Raw genomic sequence first — 23777 nt, 5'->3', positions numbered from 1 at the left:
ACCATTATACTATATGGGTAGAAGTCAAAAGAAATAGAAAAGAGACAGATGATTTAAAAAAACAGTTGCAGAAATTTAATTTTCAGTATTTCTAAAGGATTGAATTTGGGGTGCATGGGGAGTTGTTTAGCTGAAAAGAGAATATTTAAGAGGATAAGGTCACCTGCGGTTTTAGGGAGGATGAGGTTACCTGAGACTTTTAGATTTAGTGACTGGGAAAATGAATTGTGATGCTGTTAACAGAGAAAAAGCAGTAAGCTGGAATGGGAAAGGCAGCACCTTTGTTCTCAAAAACCTTGAATTTGATGTGTTGACCAAATATCTTCTCTGAGAAATCCAGTGAAATAAGTAGCTATAAATGTAGATATGCAGTATGATGGAGACATTGAAGATAGAAAAAATAATTTGGTATTTTGAGTACAGCAGTGTAATTGAAATTAGAAGTAGATATGATTATAGGAGAGAAGAAATTTGAGACAGAATTAAGCATAGTGAATACTTAGAATGCTGGGAGGAGGCTGATGAAAAGGAGGCAGAATTAGAGCACTTAGTTAGGAAGAGAATTAAGAAAGCATAACACTGAAGCCCTGGGAAGAAAAAGTTGCAAGGGGAGTGGTCTGATAAATAGTGTCTAATGCTGCAGGTTTCAGCAATGCCTGTCTTAAGAATTTATGCTTTAGTAGAGGAGATATGATAAATATATAACTAAGTAGAGTTCAGGAAATCTATGATAAGAGTTGTATAATGGGAACAAAGACATTCAGAGGGAGACTGGTGGGGGTAAGGGGTGGGGTGGTGCGGAGAGATCACTTTCAGCTTCAGTGGTCTGTGAAGGAAGAACTCAGTACTGGAGGTGGTATTCAAGCTAAACCCTGAAGAAAACCAGGCCAGATGGAAAGTAAGCATTGTAGGCAAAGGAAATGGTTTGTGTGTAGGCATGGAGTTATGAAACCCAGGTAGTGTTAGTGAAGCAACATAGACCAGGTAGATTGGAGGAGGTTTTTGTAATAAAATAGTGAGAGACACAGCTTTAAAGTTAATTTTGGACATAATAGTATGTAAGACCAGGTTAAGGATCTAGGTGTTTATTTAGTCGATAAACAAATTATCTAAACATTGGATAAAAAGAAGAAAAAAGAAAGACAATTATTACCAATTTATTATGATAGTTACTATGTGCTAATTACCATTCTGAGCATTTTACATGCAATTTTTTTCTTTTAATTCTTTAAACAACCCTATTAAGTCAACATTGCTGTATTTATTTACTTTTTCCTCTGAGACTCTAAAGCAGGGTTTCCCAATTGCAGAGCTACTGGCCAAATAATTCTTTGCTCTTGGGGGCTATCCTGTGTATTGTAGAATTTTAGCCTCATCCTTGGCTTTTACCCTCTAAATGCCAGTTGTATGTCCTACCTCTGCTCCCATCCCCATTGTGTCAACGAACTCTAGTCATTGTGAGATGTCTCCTGGGGAGCAAAAGGACCCCAGCTTAAGAATCAAAGCTATAAAGCTCATAAGACATTGATTCAAAAGGTATTTTACATATTAAAGTACAAATTAATTGTAAGACATCCTGATTTCACAATACTCAAAGTGGAAAAAGAATTTAGGAAATATAATTTGCCATTTTTTATTAATGAGGAAACAGTGTAGAGGGCTCAACTAAATTGTCCTTGATCATCCAACTTATTAACAGTGGAACTAAAATTAGTGTCAGTCTTTATGATACTAAAATTTGCATCTTAATCCATGTTATATTCTTCATATAGTACATTACAATCTTATACTTTGTATTAGAAATGAAAGCATAAAAAAGCATGAAAACCTTTTAGTCAGCCTTATTTTTTTTTTTTTTGCAAAATTTAAAAGTGTGTTCCTCACAAAGCTTTTTCTTTTTTCTTCCTTCCTTCCTCCCTTCATTCCTTTCTTTCTACCACTGAGTCACATCCCCTTTTATTATTTAATTTAATTTAATTTAATTTTTGAGACAGGATCTCAATAAGTTATCTGGTCTGGTCATGAACTTGAGGTCCTCCTGCCTAAGCCTTCTGAGTAACTGGGATTAGAGCTGAATGCTACTAATACCCAGCATTTTTCTTTTCTTTCTAAACATTATCTCTTCATCCATATATTTTAAAATTAAAGGACCATATAGTAGTATCTTTCCAGTTTTCCTTCCCTGACTTACTTCCTTCTTCTCTGGAGCATTTTTACAAAGTGATTTGTCTCAGTTTTTGTATTTGCTAAATAGTCCTGATAGTAATATTCATAACACTTTGAGTTGTTTAGAAGGAACACTTGTAATTACAAAAGTTACCAGGGATTGAATTCAGGCACACTTGACCACTGAGACACATCCCCAGCCCTATTTTATATTTTATTTAGAGACAGGGTCTTACTGATTTGCTTAGTGTCTGCTTTTGCTGAGGCTGGTTTTGAACTCTCTGTCATCCTGCCTCAGCCTCTGGAACCACTGAGATTACAGGTGTGTGCTACTGTGTCTGGCACGAAGTGTTCATTTTATTACTTTCACACTTAGGCTGCTATTGGATATTCCATTTCCCACTGTGGAATGGGATTTTATTTCTTACAGTTATTTCAAAGAAAATTTTTATTGAAAATGTTTTTCACTACAATCTAGGAAAGATAAAACTGAAGCTAGGAATACAGCAAAAGAGCAGAGCCTGAACTCTCTGTAACCCTCATAGTTGTACACTGTAGTATTATACCTAGTAATATTAATAAGGACTTGTGTTACATTTTTTGGAGATAAAGAAGTGAAATTTTTAATTGAAATAATGTTTATCTCCTTCATATTTCATACATCTTGGACGTGTATGTGTGATCTTAAAAAGTTATTTCGAAGCTGTCATGTTTCACCTTTCTTATCCCTTTCTTGACACCATTTTCTAACTCTAAAATGGGAATTGCATACACATTTTAAGTACTTCAGTAAAAGACATTTGAAATATTTTATAGACTTTTGTCCTCAGTAAAGTTTCAAAGTAGGTGGTTTCCAATTTTCTTTTCCTGATGGCATTTTACTACTCTAAAGATTACATTTTTTTAGCTGTCTTTTTGTTTTCCATGCCCCTCCCACTGTTTAAAGAGGATACTGTTTAATTATATAAAAGACACGTAATAAAATACATTTCTGTCTTTGTTAATAGGCAATGATGCACAAACTGTTGGGACATAACCGCTTGGGGTCACTACTGTCTGGGATGGAAACACTAGCGTTGTATCCTGTCCAGAGAACCTTAATATTTTTGCCTTCTTTTCTAATCACTGACCCAGCATTCTTGTTCTGAAGCAAAATTTGTAATTTAACCATCTCATCAGTGTTTCTAGATATTTTAAATGTTCCTCTTCCAAATCTTCTGCGGGGCACTTAACAAATTTACCACTGGTTTCAGTGTTGGGGAAGATTTCCTCTGACTGTTCAGTTTCTATTTTCTTGTATTAAATGAACACACCAAATAGTTATTATATATCTTTATAGAGGTGAACTTTAGTGTTCTGGGCAGAACCAACAACTGTTGTCACTGTATGACATCATACAGTGCAAATCTCCTCATCTGTTCTTTTTTTTTTAGTTGTTGATGAACCTTTATTTATCAAATGTGGTGGTGAGAATCAAACCCACTGCTTCACACATGGTAGGCAAGAGCTCTACCACTGAGCCACAACCCCAGTCCTCTCCTCATCCTTTTTTTTTTTTTTTTTTTTTGCAGTGCTGTGGATTGAACCCAGGGCCTTGTGCTTGCAAGGCAAGCACTCTACCAACTGAGCTATATCCTCAGCCCGCCTCATCCTTTTTAAAAAAGATATTTGTATAGATTGGTGACCATGTAAACTTAATTTTTATGTTTTGTAGAATTTTGTAACAAATTTCAAAACAATATCTTTATCCCATTTTAAAGTTTTACATAGGTGCTAGATGTCTTGATTATAGGTTCTTGAAAATTTATTGATGCTTAAAAATATTTTTTAAATAGGTAGAACAGGCACAGATTCAAAACTCAGAAGGTATTAAAGAGTAGACCTGGTGACAGTCTTTTTCCTACCTTGACTCCAAGTCGTTTAGTTTCTGTTTTAAGCAAGGTGATGCTATCAGTCTGTTTTTCAAAAGATCTTTTGGAATACATTTAAAAATGGTTGAAATGGTATGTTTTATGCTACGTGTATTTTACCACAATAAAAAAAAAAAAAAAAGATCTTGGCTCAGGTGAGAGATGATGGAACTTGAATTGGAATGATTTCAGTAACTCTGAGAAAATGGATGGATGTAAAAGATAAGACATGGTGATTGATCTGATATGTGGAAGGAAATGTGAGATCTTGAGAAATGTTAAGATTGATTCTATTTAATGAAGAAGGGGGGGCTGGGAGATAGCTCAGAAGGCCCTGGGTTCGATCCCCAGCACCCAAAAAAAAAAAAAAAGAAGGGAACAATAGAAGAGGGACAGATTGTGTGTGTGTGGAGGAGATAGCATTCAGTTTGAGGAACATCTAAAACGGTAGTATGTGCCTTAACATCCTTGGAAGTTCATCTGTGGAGCTTAGAATAACTCATGAGTGAGAGATATAGCTGATAATGAAAATCAAGAAAGTGGGTCATTTCCAGTCACTAAGTGAGAGTATGGAGAGAGAACAAGACCCAAGATGGAGACCCAGCAAAAGAGCCATGGGTAGAGGAGTATTTCGAGAGGAAGAAAGAAAATGATGTGGAATGTGGAGTCTCAGAAATTTGGGAAGAGAACACTGAGGATGATAAAATACAAAGGTGCAGCTGAGGAAAATTTAGCAATTAGTATCAAAAAAATTCATTGGATTTAGCAACAAGGAGTTATTAATGACTTTGCGATAACATTTTGAGCAAAAGTAGAGACAAATGTGACTAGGTTGAAAGTAATAGGAGATTGTATCAGTTGTGTAGTAACAGAAAATCCAACTCAAATTGGCTATTGAGGATTTACTGGTTCATAAAACTGAAAAAGTCCTGAGGTAGGATGGGTTTGAATTTGACTTGATCAGGGCTCCAGTTCCATTTCTCTATAGTTCTGTCAGTAGTGCCTTCCTCATGAGTGGATTTCATCATCAGGCTGTTTTCTCCATGGTGGAAAGTGGCTACAGTAGTTCCAGGTGTTATACTCATGTATTACACCATATAGAGCTCTTTCCTGATGGTTGCTTGCAATTTATATATTTTCTTCTCTTACCTCTTTCTTTCCTTTTAAACAAAATCATTTGATTATATCTCAAATATACACAATAACAACAGACTTATTTTCATTACCCAGCCTCCATAGTCATCAGCTTGTGGCCAATCTTGATTCATCTGTCAGCACCCCCACCTCTGCCAGTTATTTGCAGCGAATGCTAGACATTGTATCACTTCCATCTATAAATATATCACTATATGTCTTTAAAATCAAAGATTCTCTTTTTAAACATAACCATGGCACTGCCATTATCACAGCTCTGTCATTATCACTCCATAGCATAAATATTAACCTTTATGATTGTGTTGTAAATACTTTTGCTTGTTTTTTTTTCTTTCTAGTCAGGATTCATATAAGAACCATACATTGCAATTGATTGATATGTCTCTAAATTTCTTCAAAATATGTAGGCATCTCCTCCATCTCATTTTATCCTTCTTGTAGTTTATTTGTTGGAGAGAAGCAGAATATTTGTCCTATAAGATTTCTCATAGTCCAGATCTCCATGTCATTGTTTATTTAACAAGTTTCTCTTTATTCTCTGTATTTTTACAAGTTAGTAGTTAGATCTAGAGAATTGATTGCATTAAGGGTTGAATTTTCTTTCCTTATTTGTTTATAGGTGGTTTGTACTTCTACCGAGAGGCACTTAATGTCTATTTATCTCTCTGTCATGCTTCATTTATTAACCGGATTACTCCTTTAGAATTTCCCTTTATTATTTGATTGCCTTGAGTGCTGTATGGGAAAAAATGAGTTGGGTGCATTGATAACCTACCAAGTATGTATCAGGCAACCTCCCAGTATGTACCTCCAGTACATATCCTAGAGGTCATGAAACAGGAAGCTCACGTAACAACCAAAAAATGTGCAAATAATTTGACTTGTTATATCAGTTTATATTGAGAAACAGGAACAAGAGATGGGGTGAGTTTAATACATTTAAACTAGAGTGGAAGCAGGAGGAAGGATCATACTATGTTGGATAGTGTTCATATGTCCATCTCTTTTGTGTGTGTGTGTGTTCCCTGAATGCTTTTTTTTTTTTTAAATATTCTTTAGTTATTGATGAACCTTTATTTAATTTGTATGTCTATATGTGGTGCTGAGAATGAAACCCAGTGCCTCACACATGCTAGGCAAGTACTCTACCACTGAGCCACAAACCCAGCCCCCTGCCTCTGCCACCCCTGAATACTTTTTAATGTGTGTTGAGATTTTAGCTCAAGCAAACTTTTTTTTTTTTTTTTCCCTTTTCCAATGGTGGTTCTTCATTTTTAACTTCGGGAGTCTCTCTCCCAAATGCAGAATTTTTAAAAAAATTTAAATATTTGTTCTTTTTAGTTAATACATGACAGTAGAGTATATTTTGACATATTTATATAAACATGGAGTACATCTTATTTTAATTAGGCTCTTGGTCTTGTGGTTGTACATGATGTGAAGATTCAGTGTGGTATATTTATATATGTACATAGTAAAGTTAAGGCAGATTCATTCCATTGCCTTTCCTGTTCCTGTCCTATGTCTGTCTCTTTTTACTACATAACCTTTTCTGTTGATGATGTGGTCATTAGGACCAGGGTTAAGGTTCCAACAGGGAGACTCACAGAGACACAGATCAGTGACACATACTCTATCAGAGAAACACAGGGAATTAGCATGCCTGCCACAGCTGTAGCTTGCCAAAAGCTTGATGAACAGCTGTGGGTTTTGTGTTTCTTGGGCAGAGACACAGGCCAAAATGAGCAGCATCAATGGATGAGTGAATTAAGGACTCATGAATATAAAGTGCTCATTGACTCTTTGTCTCATGTGTATCTACTATATCATAAATATCAGAGTACCTTGCATGTTTATGTATTATGAATATTTAGTATCTAGTTACCTCTTGAATAATAGGATATCTTTTTTTCCCCATTCCTTTTTACGTTTATTATACATACATTATTACTTAGAAATCAGTTCTATGTCTAACAGACTTTTTGCTTACTATCTACTTATCTGTACTTAAAATATCTTCAAACATTTCAACCTATGTTTTACAGACTATAAACTCATAGTCTGTAAACTCATACTATAAACTCATACTATAAACTCATTCATTTTTATAATTGAATTGAATAGTTTCAAGAGTAAAAGTACATTGAGATACAGGGAAGGCAAATAAATACTATATTCTTTCCTTTTATTGAGGGGAAATTGGATCAAACTGAATGGGTCACTGGACCCCAAGAATCAGAAAGGGTGAAAAGAATAGGAAGAAAGAGTATTCCAAACCAAGTGACCAGAATGTGCAGAGGCTTTTATAGTGGAAGAAAACATGGTTTCCAGGAACTGAATGATTGGTGGGGATAGAATCATTTCTTTCTTTTAGGCCAGAGAAAAGATTTTAATCCTTAGAGAAATGAGAAGTCATTGAAAACCTTTGGGTGTGGTGGTGGGGATGGTGGTGGTGTTTGTAAAATGATCAGATTTATTTAAGGAAAGTAAGCAGGTTTTGGCTAGAGTAGAGACTGATTTAGAGTAGGAACAAAAATGAAGGTGAAAAGACAAAAATTAGGAATAAATGCAGTATTGAGATGAAAAGTATTGATCACCTGGATCATAGAGATATGATTTGAATTTGTGAAGGTGGTCATGGGGGGTGGTTTTGGACTTGACTTTTTTTTTTTTTTTTTTGAGAATTGAGAGACAGAAGCATTAAAGATGACACCTGTTTCTGACTTGTGCAAATAGATGAATGGTGGTCATTCATTTAAGGAATTCTGGAAGATGATGGTCAAATTTGGGGAAAGAGATTGGTTTTAGGCATTTTGACATTTTATAACATTTTTCAACATAATTTCAAATGTACAAGAGTTGTACAGAGAACTCCCAAATACCTTTTACCCAGATTCACCAACTGTTAACAATTTGTCCCATTTATTCTACTATTCCCTCTCTCCCTCCCTACCCCTCCTTCTTACACAAACACATGTATATAGTATATATGTGTGTGTGCATACGTACATAAATATAAGTAAAAATATACACATGATTTTTTTGGAACCATTTGAGAATACATTAGGGATGTTATGTCCCCGTTCTCCTTTAGTATGTATCTTCTAAAGTGATAGTTCTTTTACATAAAGTTAGTTAAAAATCAGAAAATTTAACCAGGATATAATGTTATGTATTCCACAGCACCTATTCAGTTTTTTTTAGATTCAAGATATTTTATTAACAGCTACTATAAACAGTAGTATAGCTCAATTAGATTACGAAGTACAAAATCAACATACAAAAATCAGTAGTTTACATATTTTCAAACAATCTTTTGGAAGATTTAATGGAAGAAAAGATTTCATATGTAGCAGGAACAAAAAATATATTAATATGTTTGTTCAGTTTTGCCAATTGTTTTAATGTCTGTTATTGCTAACTTATTTGCCATTCCAGGATCCAGTCTAGAATCATGCATTGCATGATTGTAAAGTTGTAAAGTCTGTTTAGTTTCCTTTAATCTGTACTAGTTCTTTAGTTTGTCTTTCTCTTCATGATATTAAGATTTTTGAAGACCAGGTACCCTGAGTTGTCTGCTGAGTTGAAAATCAGTCCCTTTGCCTGACTCCTAGATAGATCTTATTAGCTCTTGCCAAATCTCCTTTACGCTGTGTGCCTGGTAAAAGCAGCCAGTTGTCCTCAGGGCTGACTGGGTCACCACTTTCTATGTGTTCCTCTACAGTGCTCTGGAGTGCTAGGCCTTCATTCAGCAGTTGTCTCCCTCTGCCTTCGTTCTGAGTGACTAGAAGGATGTTGAGATCCTGGTATGGATGCTGGCAGTGTCCCAGTAGGAACGCCTTGACAGTATGAAGAAAAACAAAGTGCCAGAGACCTACCCTCAGACAAGAACTGAGAGAGACCCAGGACCTGGAGACTACATTCCAAATCCCTGCTATTCCTGCCTTCTGCTGCCATCCCATTTTCTTTGACTTTCTTCCTTCTTCCCCACATTCCTTCTTCTCTCTCTTCCTTTTACTCCTCCCTACTTCCCTCTGATTAACTTCATTACTTCTCTCATGACTTCCACTACCACCACCACAGCCACCACCTGTCTCTCCACCAGTGGATACGCCCTGTTGTACACCATCTCTACATCATCTCTGACTTGGACAAGGGTGCCCCAGCACCCAGAGACAAACCAGTTGGCAACCTGGCAACTCTAGAGGAGAGATATTCAGATAGAGGAGAGTTTCCTTACCCATTTGTTGTTCCTCCTAAAGCCAGAACAAATCGATGTCCTCTTTCATAGACAGTGATAGTAGGAAGATTGGGTGGGATGTGTGGAGAAGTAGGAAATCCTCCTTCCGAGTTCCCCTCAAATGTCTGAGCCTTCAACATTGATTTTTTTCCCCTAATAAAGTCCACTTTTATCTTAGAAAAATGGATCAATTATTTTGTAAAATGTCTCTCAACTTGGATTTGTCTGATGTTTCTTAATGATTAAAGTTACACAAGTCTGTCAAGACTACCACAGAAGAAATGTGTTTTCAGTAAATCACATCAAGAGGTACGTAATGTCTGGGTTCAATGGCACATGTCTGTAATCCCAGCGGTTTGGGAGACTAAGGCAGGAAGATTACAAATTCAAAGCCAGCCTCAGCAATTTAGCAAGACCTTAAGCAATTTAAGTGAGAACCTGTCTCCAAAGAAAAAAATAAAAAGGACTGGGGACGTGGCTTGGTGGGTAAGCATCTCTGGGTTCATTTCCCAGTACCAACAAACAAACAAAAATGTGTATTTAATGTGTGTTCTAATATTGGTGATGTTTACTTTCATATCTGGTTAAAGTGGGATCTGTCAATTTTCTCCACTATAAAATGACTATTTATAATTAATAAATAATTTAAGGGACATAACTCAAAATGTCCTGTTCATCAAACTTTTACCCGCCATTTTTGCATTCTGAATCAATTTTTCCTGTTGATTTTTGCCAACATTAACCCCCATTTATCAGTTGGTATTCTAAAAGGAAGAGCTTCCCTTCTTTCCCATTTATTTATGTTGGGATAGATTCATTTTTTTATTCAATGAATAAAATAATATTCATTTTTAAATTATCATATATTTTGATGTTCAAATTGCCCCAGATTTGGCCAGTGTTACCCCTTCCATCTGGATCCTGATTCCTTTTGACATGACTCCATTATTTGTTAGAATTTCCTTATGTTTTGGACCTTGTGTGCAAGTACAGACACACACACACACACACACACACACACACACACAAACACTTGCTCTATGCTCATCTTGTACTTTCCCTGTTCTATTCTAGTAATGGAAGTAGCCATTTCTTCAAGAAGTCCTTTTCCTTTTAGTTGGAAGTTTATTATAAACGGTAGACTTATTGCTTTTGAAATGTTATTTAGCAGACAAACACATGGACAACATATACCTAAATCTATTTCTTTCTCTAGCTAGAGAGAGAGAAAGAGAGAGAGATTGAACAACATATTCATACTGATGCTTTCTATTTCAACTAGCAGTACCTGAGTTCCTTCCTTCTAGTCTGTTCCTCCCTTCCTTCCTTCCTTCTTTCCTTCCTTCCTTCCTTCCTTCCTTCCTTCCTTCCTTCCTTCCTTCCTTCCTTCCTTCTTCTTTCTTTGTTTTTCCTTTTTGGTACTGGGGGTACAACCTCGAAGCACTTTACCACTGAGCCCTTTTTAATTTTTCTTTTTCTTTTTTTCCGAGACAGAGTCTTGCTCAGTTGCTTAGGAACTCACTTACAAATGTGCACCACCATGCCCAGCTCTTTGTTATATTTCTAATTCCTCTGGTCATTGAGAACCTGGTTTCCACTTGAGTTTGATATTTCTTTGTGGCACCGAAGTGAAGAGTTGAGTAGTAGATCGCTTGCTTGGCATGTGTGAGGCCCTGGCACTGATGCCCAGCACCACAGAGCAAGCAAAACAAAAGAAACAAATAAGCAAAAACAACAGCAACAAATGAGAGTTACATAGACTGTAGCCTATGTAAGGATTTGGAACTCTGAAGAGCTTAGGTCTTGTGGGATGATGAGGAATGGGAGTGATAATTTAAGCTCCAGAGTGTCATACGCACTTAATACATTGTTTGGTAACAAAGCAGAGGGAAGGAAGGAGCTTTTAATTGGTACATTATATGAATGCAAAACTCTGTGTTTACGAATTTTAAAATTATTTTAGTAAGTACTTGAGTGCCTGCTCTGTGTCAGGCACAGTTCTAAGTGCCAATGACATAGGACAGAAAGGTAGCCTCCTCTCCTTTGAGGTACATTATAGTGGGAACAGGCAAAAATAAAGACACAAAATATTATGGGATAGCAATAATTGCTATCTAGAGAGTTAAAATAGGATGATTGGGTTGTCAGGGAAGGCATGTGTGAGGAGATGACATCTAATTGAGATCTGAATGGAAAGAGCCAACCATGCAGTTAGCAGGTGAACACTAGAGGCAGAAGGAACAGCTAGTACACAGGCCAGGAGGGCTGAACTTGGTGCGTTTGAACAACAAAAAGACTTGTGTGCCTGGAGTATAGAGGTCAGGGAGAGGTGGAGATCATTGGGATTATAGTAGTAGGTAGTGTATTTGTGGAATGTGGGGAAGCTAGAACTCAGAACAGTTAATAACTGCACTTAAGATGTCATACAAGTAAGTGGTAGAATTTGGACTCTACCAGTCTTTTAAAATCAAGCCCATTCTTTTTCAAACTCCAAAAATTCCCCAAATTTGGACTGAATGTAAGTAGTGAATGTAAGTTAACTGAACAAAGGTTTTGAGAGGGAATGCTGTTAGAGAAGTGAAGATGGCCCAGGAGAAATTATTTTTCAAAGCAGGTACAGGATTAAATTATGGTTACTAGCACAGAATCAGGAAGTTACTTGAGGAGAAATTTGAAATTTGGGAGTTCCTACAGGAAAAGGCTACTGACAAGAATTTTTTAAAAATAGCATTTTCATTAATTTGTCTAAAATTTACTGAGCACTTACCATGAACTAGACAAAGTTAGTGCTGAGATCCGTATCTTAGATACATTACATAGTCCTTGCCCTTTGGTCATGGTTGATGGTATTCTTTTTAGTACTTCGTCAGAAGTAGGTTCATGGTTATTTTTGTTTGTCATTTTGTAAAAAAAAAAAAAAAAAAAAAAAAAAAATTGTAACTTTCTTTGATTATAGGTGCTGAGTTTCTTTTCATGTTTTTGACCATTTTTTATGTTTTTCAGTTAATTTCAAGTTCAGTGTCTATGGTTTTCTTTCAGTTGGAGTTGTTTTGTTTGTTTGTTTGTTTTGGAAATTTACAAGTTCTGTTAGTAACTGTTTTAGAAACAGTCTCCATGCTTTAGTGTGAGAGTATTTCTTTCTTTTCTTTTTCTTTCTTTCATGGTACTGGGAATTGAAAACGAGTGCTTTAACGCTCAGCTACATTCCCAGCCCTTTTTATTTTTATTTTGAGACAGGGTCTTTCTAAGTTGACCGACTGACCTTAAACTTGGGATCCTCCTGCTTCAGCTTCCCTAGTAACTGGGGTTATAGGTGTGCACCACTGTTCCTGGCTAGTGTGATGATGTTTCCAAAGTGCATTCCCTCTACCTCTTCACCCTTCATTGTTGTAAAGAGATCTGTACTACTTTCTGGGATATGGATGCAACTGGTACTTAACTCAGCTTTATAGAAAATTGTCTTTAGCAATACTGTCTCTACTCCCTTTACCTGACCTCAAGCATTTCAAGTGAATGTTAATTTCAAAACTGGGATCTAATCAGAATTTTTAACAACATGATTAGGATAGCTTTCTGCATAAGTCCTGGTATACAAGAAAAGCTTGTTTCTTTTCTTTGCAGTTCTAGCAGTGATATTTCACACAACTATTCCATAGTTATTAATTTCTTAACCTTTTTGTTCTAGAAGTTAAGAGAGTAAAACCTCTTATCTTTGTTTTTGTGTATTTATTTCTTTTTTTTTCTTTAATTTTTTTTTGGGGGGACTTTATTTTTTTATTATTTTTTTAAATTATTATTGTATACAAATGGGATACATGTTGTTTCTCTATTTGTACATGGAGTCAAGGCATACCATTTGTGTAATCATATGTTTACATAGGGCAATGATGTTTGATTCATTATTTTTTTTCCCTTCCCCCCCACCCCTCCCACCCCTCTTTTCCCTCTATACAGTCTTTCTTTCCTTCATTCTTACCACACTCCTTATCCCTAACCCTAAACCTAACCCTAAACCTAATGCTAACCCCTCCCACCCCCCATTGTATGTCCTCATCCGCTTATCACCGAGATCATTCGTCCTTTAGTTTTTTGAGATTGGCTTATCTCACTTAGCATGATATTCTCCAATTTCATCCATTTGCCTGCAAATGCTGTGTATTTATTTCCTAGTATACTGTTTCAGTTCATTTTTTAAAAATGTGATGCGGCTCCAATTTGTTTTTTAAAAATGTGTTAATGAAATGATATTTTGAAAGTCTTAAGCACATCTAGTTCTTGAAGACTTGTTTTTGAAGTGACCTATTTTGTAATATTTAATACATAATTTTGCTTTCTTTTGGAGGTTGAAAAAATCTGTTTTTATCATATTCTTGAAACTCATTTTCTGTGGATCCTTTTCCTTTTTCTTGCATTGGGGGCTTTTAAAAACGTGTGCTTTTATAACTTAAGTTTGTAGGTATGCCTTAATAGAATGAAAACAGTCTCTGTGCTTTACGTCTTCCACCTTCCATCCTTGTGATATTGCATGCCATTGTTATTTTTGAGTCTGTTTAGCTAGATGGTTTAGAACTAGAATCCTGCATTTACTAACTGTGTGCCTTTGGGCAAGATAACCTTTCTTGAGTTTCTTATCTGTCAAATGGGGGGTAAAAGGGTTGTTTAGGATTAAATGACAGAATTCATGTTTAGGACGGTGCCCACATATAGAAGATCCTTTGTAAGTACAAGTATGTATTTCTATTATTTGTTTATTTTTATCTGACTTGCCCATTTCACCAAAATGTTATAAAGATCATGTTTAAAATAGATATGAAAGCAATAAGTAAGTAAATGTTAGGTGGGTGTATAGATATGATAGATAAAATTTATAATCCTGATAATAATCACTCAGTTTTCTTTGTACAAATAATGTTTAGCTATCAGCTCATCTATATTAATAATTTTCTATTGGTATAGGAAATAAAATCCATTATTTATGCATTTTATAATAGCTTAAATAATTTCCCTTTTATGGTTGTTCTACTCAATAGCTTCTATATAGTTCCTTTAATACTAAAATTTAAGTGAGTTCAAGCACTGTATTCTTTATTTCACAGTACAGAGGCAAGTAGTTTAAGTTTAAAGCTGGCTTACTACTGGGTAATGCAGTTATGAAGGGAGAAAAGTGTTTTCAATTATTAAGCAAGGATATTTTTAGATGTCTCCAAAATCCCAAGTTAATACATTCACTCTGACTTCTTTGTTGAGTCCTATATATCCTGCTGCTTATTGCATATTTCCACTTGGATATTTTTGCTATCATTTCAAACTCAGATGTCTAAAACTGAGTGTATGGTCTTGCTTCCAGAATTGGCTCTGCCTTTAATTTTTTTTCTATTCATGTCATCACTGTTTCCCTGACAATCCATGCTTGATTATCTTTGATTTCCATCTTGACCTCTGGTTCTGCTTTATTCCTGGATCCTTTTTGTTTGTCTTTAGCAATCTCTTCTGTCCTTCACTTCCCAGTTTTACTACTGTCTTCAAACTTTATTTCCTTATCCTTATTAAATAATATTTTTCTGTCTCTTTTTTATAGCCTTCAGTATTGAGGACCAGATTTGAAACAGGGAATCTTTCCTAAACAATACCTACAACTTCCCCTCAATAACTTTATTAGGCTAATCAAGAAGGAGGAGAGGGCTGGGGAGATAGCTCAGTCGGTAGAGTGCTTGCCTTGCAAGCACAAGGCCCTGGGTTCGATCCCCAGCACCACAAAAAAAAAAAAAAAAAAAAAAAAAAGAAGGAGGAGAGACACCTAAGGCCTTGAGGCATAGGGACAGAATAAGTTAATCTCTGTTCTGCAACTCTGTAGCTGTAAAACTTTGGGCAAAGGATTTTATCCTTTCAGGCAGCAAGGCCTAGCAGTCTCTTGAAGTAGTTGTTGTGGTGCATTTCCTGGTTGACTACTTGCATGTGTGGTTTTTCACTGAAATTAGTTTTTAGGAATCTCATAGTTCATTCTGTGTTTCTGACTGTGCATGTGGGAATCATTCCCTAGAGCCTCTAGACTCAGAAAACTCCTTGTTTGCTTACTAGTCTGTTTCTGGAATATTCTTAGAACAGTATCTTCCATAAAGGAAATTCATGTGTTTCTTTATTTTAGATTATATGCCACAGGCTAAATAATTACCTTTTCAGTTAAAGAGATATTGTTATTTTAGAGGGAATCTTAAGATCTGTGAGATGAGTAATAATTACTAAATATATTTTGTGCTTCTCTTATAAAAATCTTGTAAGAAATTTTCCCCCCTTAATCTTTATAGAAAATGTGCCAGAGGAACTTCGAGAACCGTTTTACACAGATCAGTATGACCAGGAACACATCAAACCACCTGTTGTTAATTTGCTTCTGTCAGCTGAACTGTACTGTCGTGCTGGAAGTCTCATTCTCAAGAGCGACGCTGCAAAACCCCTTTTGGGCCATGATGCTGTAATCCAGGCTTTAGCACAGAAAGGTCTTTATGTCACTGACCAGGAAAAATTGGTAACTGAACGAGATCTCCACAAGAAACCCATACAGATGGTGAGTCTTTGTATGCTCAAGATTATTTTAAGTTTGAAGTGCATACTATTGAATATGGATTGGTATAGTGGGAAATACGTTTTACCTTTTGATTATCATTTCTGCCTAGAGTTTAAAAATTATATCCTTTTTTTGGGTAAATCTTGTTTCTAAGCGAAGGAGGATTTTAACAAACTATTTTGGAATGTTTGGTGCTATTTAATATCTGGAAGAAATTTATGTAATTCCAGCTTCTTTAAAGTAATTTTAAAAAAATGTGTTTTCCATCATAAAGACTAACTAGAGGAGATGTAAAATGCATCCTTGACTTTATTTTCATTAGAGTTTGAAATTTGTAAGTGTTCATTTATGTGTTTAAATAAATGGTAAATTTCTGCATGTTAGATATTTTATTTAACAACTCATGAACTCATTCTTGTAGAAAATACTTGCAGAAGGATTCTACTTGGGCCTGGGACCAGCATGCAGGAACTGTCATGAATAGTCCCTGGAGACATTAATCCAAATGTTTAAGTTCATTGTATGCTATTTAGAACATTCAGCTTAGATTTCACAAAACACAGTTATCATTAAGGATGCTGTTAGAAAAGTGGTTTTGCAGCTTGATTAAATCATATTGTTTTATGAAATTGTAGTTTTGCTTAGGAAGAAAAGTGAGAGTATACATAGAAGACGATATTATGAAATTGTGAAATTTAAGATGGTGAACAAAAATTAGTTAACCAAATCTAGTTCTAAATGAAGTGATGACCTACTTTGCTTTCTGACTGTTTTCCCTTCTTTTAAAAACCTATTGTAGGGCTGGGGTCATGGCTCAGTGGTAGAGCGCTTGCCTAGCACGTGTGAGGCACTGGGTTCGATTCTCAGCACCACATAAAAAAATAAATAAAGATATTGTGTCCATCTACAACTAAAAATATTAAAAAAAACCTATTGTAATACTTATAAGAAATGAATAGTATTCATGAAGAATTTCATGAATAATTTAGTTAATGGAAATTAGTTACAGATTTATTATAGAATTAGTAAGGATAACTGAGAATGTTGATCTATTTATTGTCAGATATGAGATTTTCAACTTTCATTGGAGGCTCCAAATTTACCTATAGTTACCCTCTGACTTTTGTGTACCTATTTTGTGTGTGTGCACATATATATATAAAAGGGGCAAGCAAAATTTAAATTAGGTATTGAATATCACACCATCTGTATGTCACATTTAGCGCCTCCAGAATCATTCACTGGTTTGATGCTCCCACCAGTTACTTCCACTTTTTTGGTTTAAAGGCCAAGTGGATAGCACATTAATGACTTCGAGTAGTAGTAGTTGCTCATTCAGGTACAGATAGATAAGCATTAGATAACCTAGTTGTCTTTAAAGTAGGTTATCTATTTTAGATCTTCTTTAATAAGAATGAAACAACATACTTTCTGCATTTTTTTCTGGTGCAGTTTCTGTGTGTGAAGTATGAAGGTACTTGTAGAATTAATTTGTAGATAATGGATTGGATAGACGGCTAATTGCATTATTTAGATTTCTTTCACACTATACTGATACCGCTGATAACTTTAAATACATTTAAATAATATTTGAAGAACGTTATTTAAATACAGAATTTCCCTGTTTTTCTGGTTCTAACTTTTACTTTGGGTTGATAGAACTTGAAAACATGATACTTGACTACCTCATTTTAACATTTTCCATTGAAACATTTACTGATCTGTATTTTAATTGTATACTTTCATTTTCAGTTACAATTTAAAGTTTTCCTATTGCTATGACATTTGGGTTGATATTGTAGTATTATTGTTACCCTGTTCTTAAATCCTGTGTGATAACATTTCTCAGATTATTAAGGAAAAATTTGTACCTTAGATACTGAGTTTTTAAAAGAGTTTTCGCTTTTGGGAAGTATCATGGAAAATAGTGTCTTTAATATGTACCGAATATATTGACCCTATCACCTACCACTTTTTATCTGTAAATTGTCTTAGTAATTTTGGCATTGTTTCATTTCTGTGTTCTGCTTCACAGCCTTTTGGGAGGAAAATGTATGATGGCAGCAAAAGTATCATCCTGATTTTTTTTGTTTTAAGAAAGTGTTAGTACTACTACTTTTTGATCAGTCAGTATAAAACTTCCAAGTGAAATCATGTATTTTAAGACAGTGATTTTTTATTATTTATTTTTGGTGGTACCAGAGATTGAACCAGGGGGTGTTTTACCATTGAGCTACATCTCCAGCCCTCTCTACTTTTTGTTTTGCGACGGGACCTCACCAGGTTGCCCAGACTGCTCTTGAACTTGTCTGCTGCCTGTTTCCCAAGTTGCTGGGATTACAGGCATGTACCACTGCACCTGGCTAAGAGTGATTTTTAGATGAATATATATGTTAACTTTGGTTTCTTGTGGAATTAATATGGAATTGGAGGGATAAAGGGAAACACCCATTTTTATTTGCTGTTTTTCTATTGTTAACTTTTTTGAATTATTAACATTTTTATATAATTATATTATTTTAAAACTTATAGAAAAGAAACTTTAATTCATATAGAATTAATGATATTTTAAATGATATTTAAAGTGTCTTGTATGCATACTAAATATTACTGATAGTTATATTTTTAAAGATAAATGGGTATCCTGCTATTAACTTTTAAACAAACATAGGAAATGAGAGGAAACATTGAAGAATTCCTTAAATGGTTGAACTCAAGGATCTCAAAAATGGCTTTCTGAAGCTTTAAGATATCTTTTCCATGGTACATTATAGTAACTGATCTTTAAAAAGTAAAGAGGTATGACTTAGGCAAATTTGACTAGTAAGTAGTTAGTAAAGACTAACAACTTTAGGGTGGGATAAAGAGAATTTTTTTTTAAGATAAATTTTTAAGAGTACAGCTTTAAAATATTTTGGACAGTAATTAATTTAGAGAACTATAGCTTTTAAAATGTCTTATATATTTATATTACTGGAAAAAGTATCTTCAGACCTTGTGTTTTAAAGGCAATGTTTATTATTTTATTTCAGCACATAAGCATTATCTCTGTAAGGTTGCTAGAAGGAATTGTAAATGTAATCTGCCAAATGAGTAATACAAATATGTGAGTAAAGAACAAATGTAAACAATGTGTAGTTAGCCTATGGTATCCCAGGGTTCCACATCAGTGGATTAAACCAATCAGGAATCAAAGATATTAGAAAGTAAAAAATTGTGTCTGTACTGAATATGTACAGACTTTTTTATTATTTCCTAAACAATGCAACTATTTACATCATTTACATTGTATAAGGTATAAATAACCTAGAGTAGATTTAAAGTAAGGAGGATATGTGTTGCACGCAAAGACTACACCATTTTATATTAAGGGACTTGAACCTCCAGATTTTAATATCTATGAGGGGTCCCGAAACAATCCCCCAGGATAGAAAGTTATTACTCTACAGTTCCAGTGTTTAAAAGCACACAGTTGTGAGAATTAACAGGAATGTATGCTTCAGAAACTTATAGTACTTGCTCTGTAACCTTAGTTATGTTCTCAAAGCCTCAGGTTTTTTCATGGATAGAACAAAGATAGACTTTCCTCTCAAATTTGTTCTAAGAATTATATGAGGTACTGTGTATAGTGTAAGCACACTGCCTGGCACATGGCACACTAAATAAAAAGACCTTACCAGATAGTCTGATAAGTGAACAAGTAAACAAATATATGCAAATCATAAAGATCTAAGAATTAATAGGATGGTCATAATTTAGGCTGACAGTAAATTTCATTGATAAAGTGTTTTTGCCAAGTTTTGTTTAATACAAAAAAAAAAAAAAACAATAAAGGGGAAAAAAAACAATAGCAGGGACAAGGGAGAGAAACAAATAGTGTGATAATTTATTTCATGATCCTGTAATCCACAAAAAAAGTAAAAATCCTTAATTTGAATTCACAGTTTTTCATAATCTAACCTCAAATATTTTTTGGCCTCGTCTCACATTTACACATCTATTTCACATTTGATTTAATTTGCTACAAGTCTCTCAATTTTCATGTCATCCTAGATTACAGTATTTACTCTGATGATTTGATAACATGATTTTGGCTAAAACGTACTTTTGGTTGAAAAAACCTCCATTTGTGATTTTAATGGACTTTAACTTTTCCTTTGGTTACTTCTTAGTCATATATTTAATGTGACTAAATAACCTTAACATAACTAAGGTTACAGAGCAAGTACTGGAAGTTTCTGAAGGCAAAATTCTGACCATCTCTGTTTAACTATAAGTTCTATGTTCTTAACCATTAGATTGTATTTTTGTCTTTGCCTAGATAATAGGTAGGTAGGAAGTGGTGAAGTAGAAGGAAATAGAAATCATGTGCTACCCGGAAATCTGCCTGATGGTTTGTTTGCAGTAGTGGTAATTTGTCCAGGCTTTCTATTATTCCTGTTTTAAAGGTCATGCTAATTTCATTTACCTGGAAGTAATTGTAGTGGTTCAGTAGGATGAGGGTGTAGAAGGTGAAGCAGAGTAAGTAGAGCCTGGATAAACCTGAGTTTCATGATGGTTAAGTGTATAAGGTGGCTGGGCCTAGTGGTGCACGTGTGTAATCCCAGCAGCTCAGGAGGCTGAGACAGGAGGACTGAGAGTTCTAACCCAGCCTCAGCAAATTGAGGTGTTAAGCAACTCAGTTGAGACCCTGTCTCTAAATAAAGTACAAAATAGGGCTGGAGATGTGGCCCAGTGTTTGAGTGCTTCTGAGTTCAATCCTGGGTGCCCCCTACCCCCCAGAAAAGAACATATAAGGTGATCCTCTGGTTACCATCATTTTTATTAAACACATGATTGATACTGAGAACAAAGATAATCTTAGAAGCACTGTGTTGTCCTTTTCTTCCTTCCTTTCTTTCTGCCTGTTTCCCCTCTCTGTCCTTCTTTCTTTCCTACCCCTTTTTTTATTCCTTTCTCTCCCTTCTCTCCCTTTCCTTTCCTTCCCTCCTTTCTTTTCTTCCTGCCTCACTACATATTGGTCTGTTTGGCAGCTGTTCTTATGGATTTCCACGATGCCACCATCTATTGGAACTCAGTATAATTTACTCATGTGGAGGCTTTTAAAAAAATCTTTTTCCTGTATAAGACGATTAAAAATTTCACTTTAGAAAACAAGGATTATAGAAATGTATTATTAAAGTTGAGACATTAATTGCTTGTTATTCTTGTATAAGAATCCTTGCCTTTTAAATTTATGAGCAGAACTTGTCTTTGAAAAATTATTTTTAATTCTCATAGCTATTGTTAAACATGGTTTTTTCTTTATGTGCAGTATTTTCCACTCATTTTATGTCTACTTTGGATTCTATTATTTCTTTTTTTTTTTTTTTTTTTTTTTTTAGTTGTAGATGGACCCAATACCTTTATTTTATTTATTTATTTTTTATGTGTGCTGAGGATCTTGAACCCAGTGCCTCACATGTGCTAGGCAGGTGCTTAATCACTGAGCTCCAAACCCAGCCCCACACATTATTTTTTAGTAGCATATTATATACACCTCTGTACATATTTGGATTACCTTTTGATATCCTACAACCATGCTTGTTATGTTAGAGTCACTGTTTATTTGTAATCATTTATTTGGAACTCTTAAGTTTATCGTCAAGTAGAAATAACTTGATAAGTGGTGCTTACTTTACCAAACAATCTCACAAAAATCTTTTATTCTTATAAAACTGAATTCAGTCATATCATTTATTAATTTGGTTTATTTAAGAATCTTCTGTAATATACATGATTTTTAAAAGTTCTTGTCCTTCAGTGTCTTAATTTCTAGTGGGGGTTGTACAAAACTAACCAAATTTTAATACATATATTTTAGGAGTATAGGGCACCAAGGGTGCTGAGCCACATCCCCAACCCTTTTGATTTTTTATTTAAAGACAAGGCCTCATCAAGTTGCTTAGGCCTTACTAAGTTGCTGAGGCAATCCTCCTGCTTTAGCCTCCTGAATTGTTGGGATTACAGGTGTGAGCCACTGCACCCAGCTCAGTCATACTCTTAAGCCAAGTTTTGAAGGATGTGAAGGAATTTCATGTAGGGAAGGGAAGACTGTGCTGTAAGGTATTGTATATGGGAGTAAATCTTAAGAGGAGTAAAAGAGCCTGGCATAGAAGGAAAAGCAAGGGCTTTACCTGTAGTTTTAGATGAGGTGCATACTGCTCTCAGCAGAGCCATGATATTACATGATAGATGGAGACAGGGCCTCTATGATCTTTTATGCTGTAATAGATGTGTATGTTGTCCTGGAAATGATAGGGGACTGCATAGTATAGGGTTTTTACCCTACAGAGAGGCTGTCATCAGATTTGTACTCCAGAGAGCTACTCTCGTGTTACTGTGAAAGATATTGCTCAGGAGGCTGATGAAATAGCCTAGGGCCTGAATTAAGATAGTGGCTGGAGAGATGTGGAAGTTGGGTTGAGTGGGAAAGGCATTTTTAAGGTAGGTAGAATAGAAATGACTTTTTGACTCATTAGAGTTGGGAGATGAAGAAGAAATCCTAGAACAGGGCTGGCAAAAAAGATTTTATCCCTTATGCCAACTCTAATGAATTAAGTGGTAATTAACTACTAGAAGCTAAAAGGAACAAGCCCTTTGGTTTTCACTCTTTGGGATCCTTAGGGTCTGGATGTTCACCACCTGTCCTCTATTGCTTTTGATACTTTGTATCCCTGATATTTTAACTTACTTTAGGTAAGAGACAAAACAAGTAATGAAATAGCTTTATAGATTTAAAATCTTGAGCTAATATCCTCCCTCCCCTTTCTCCTTTTTTTCTTTTTCCTTATGAGTTGATGTTCTTTTTTATTGGTACAGGGAATTGAACCCAGAGGTGCTTTACCACTGAGCTACATCCTCAGCTTTTTTTCAGACAGGGTCTTGCAAAGTTGCTTAGGGCCTCACTAAGTTGCTGTGGGTGGCCTTGAACTTGCCATTCTCCTGCCTCAGAGTTCCTGGGATTGCAGGTGTGTACCACTACTCCCAACCTGAGGTGATATTTTTTTTGTGTGTGTGGCATGCTAAAAGATTATAAATTTATTTGAACCCAGCTCTCGGAAAACCTTAACTAGTCAGATGTTAATATCTAAGATAATATATTCTTAATGTGCATACATTTAATGAATTTTGAAGTTCTTATCAGCTTGGTTATTCTAGTTTCTATATCAGCACAAACTCAATAAACTCTGAAACACAATATGGAAAGACCATGTTCTGTGGCTGCACCATCCATATCACTAACTACCAACATTGTGGATATTTAAAGTTAAATTCACTAAAATTAAATAAAAATTTAAAATTCAGTTCCTCAGTCACATTACCCACATTTCAGGTGCTTATTAGCTATGTGTGACCAGTAGCTACAGTTTTGGGTACCAAAATAAAGAGCATTCTCATCACCAAATTGAGCTGATATTTTTTTGTTGTTGTTCTTGGGGATTGAACCCTGAGCCACATCCCCATCCCCTCCTTTTTAAACTTTTATTTATTTTTTTTTTTGTTATTTTTTTTGGACAGTGATAAATATTTAAAAATTTTATTTTCATGCATGTACATAGAGTAATAATGTCTATCTCAATCTACTGTCCTTTCCATCCCTACCCATCTCACCCCTCCCCTCACTCCCCTCTGTACAATCTAAAGTTCCTCATTCTTCCCTGCCCACCCCTGACTATGGATCAGCATCCACTTATCAGAG

At 35.2% G+C, this 23777-nt stretch overlaps 1 protein-coding gene across 9 annotated transcripts in view; it reads left to right on the top strand.

Moving 5' to 3' along the window:
* Camsap2 (calmodulin regulated spectrin associated protein family member 2) overlaps positions 1 to 23777 on the top strand; it is a 94323-nt gene that overhangs the window by 4701 nt on the left and 65845 nt on the right. For all 9 annotated transcript variants that reach the window (XM_047520192.1, XM_047520191.1, XM_047520190.1 and 6 more), the window contains exon 2: positions 15777 to 16036. In XM_047520192.1, coding sequence (XP_047376148.1) covers positions 15777 to 16036 — 260 coding nt within the window. The remainder of the gene's footprint in view (positions 1 to 15776; positions 16037 to 23777) is intronic.

The sequence above is a fragment of the Sciurus carolinensis genome, chromosome 12, assembly GCF_902686445.1.
Source record: "Sciurus carolinensis chromosome 12, mSciCar1.2, whole genome shotgun sequence".
NCBI lineage: Eukaryota > Metazoa > Chordata > Mammalia > Rodentia > Sciuridae > Sciurus > Sciurus carolinensis.
The sequence above is the reverse complement of the archived record's forward strand: the minus strand, read 5'-3'. Positions and strand labels throughout refer to the sequence as shown.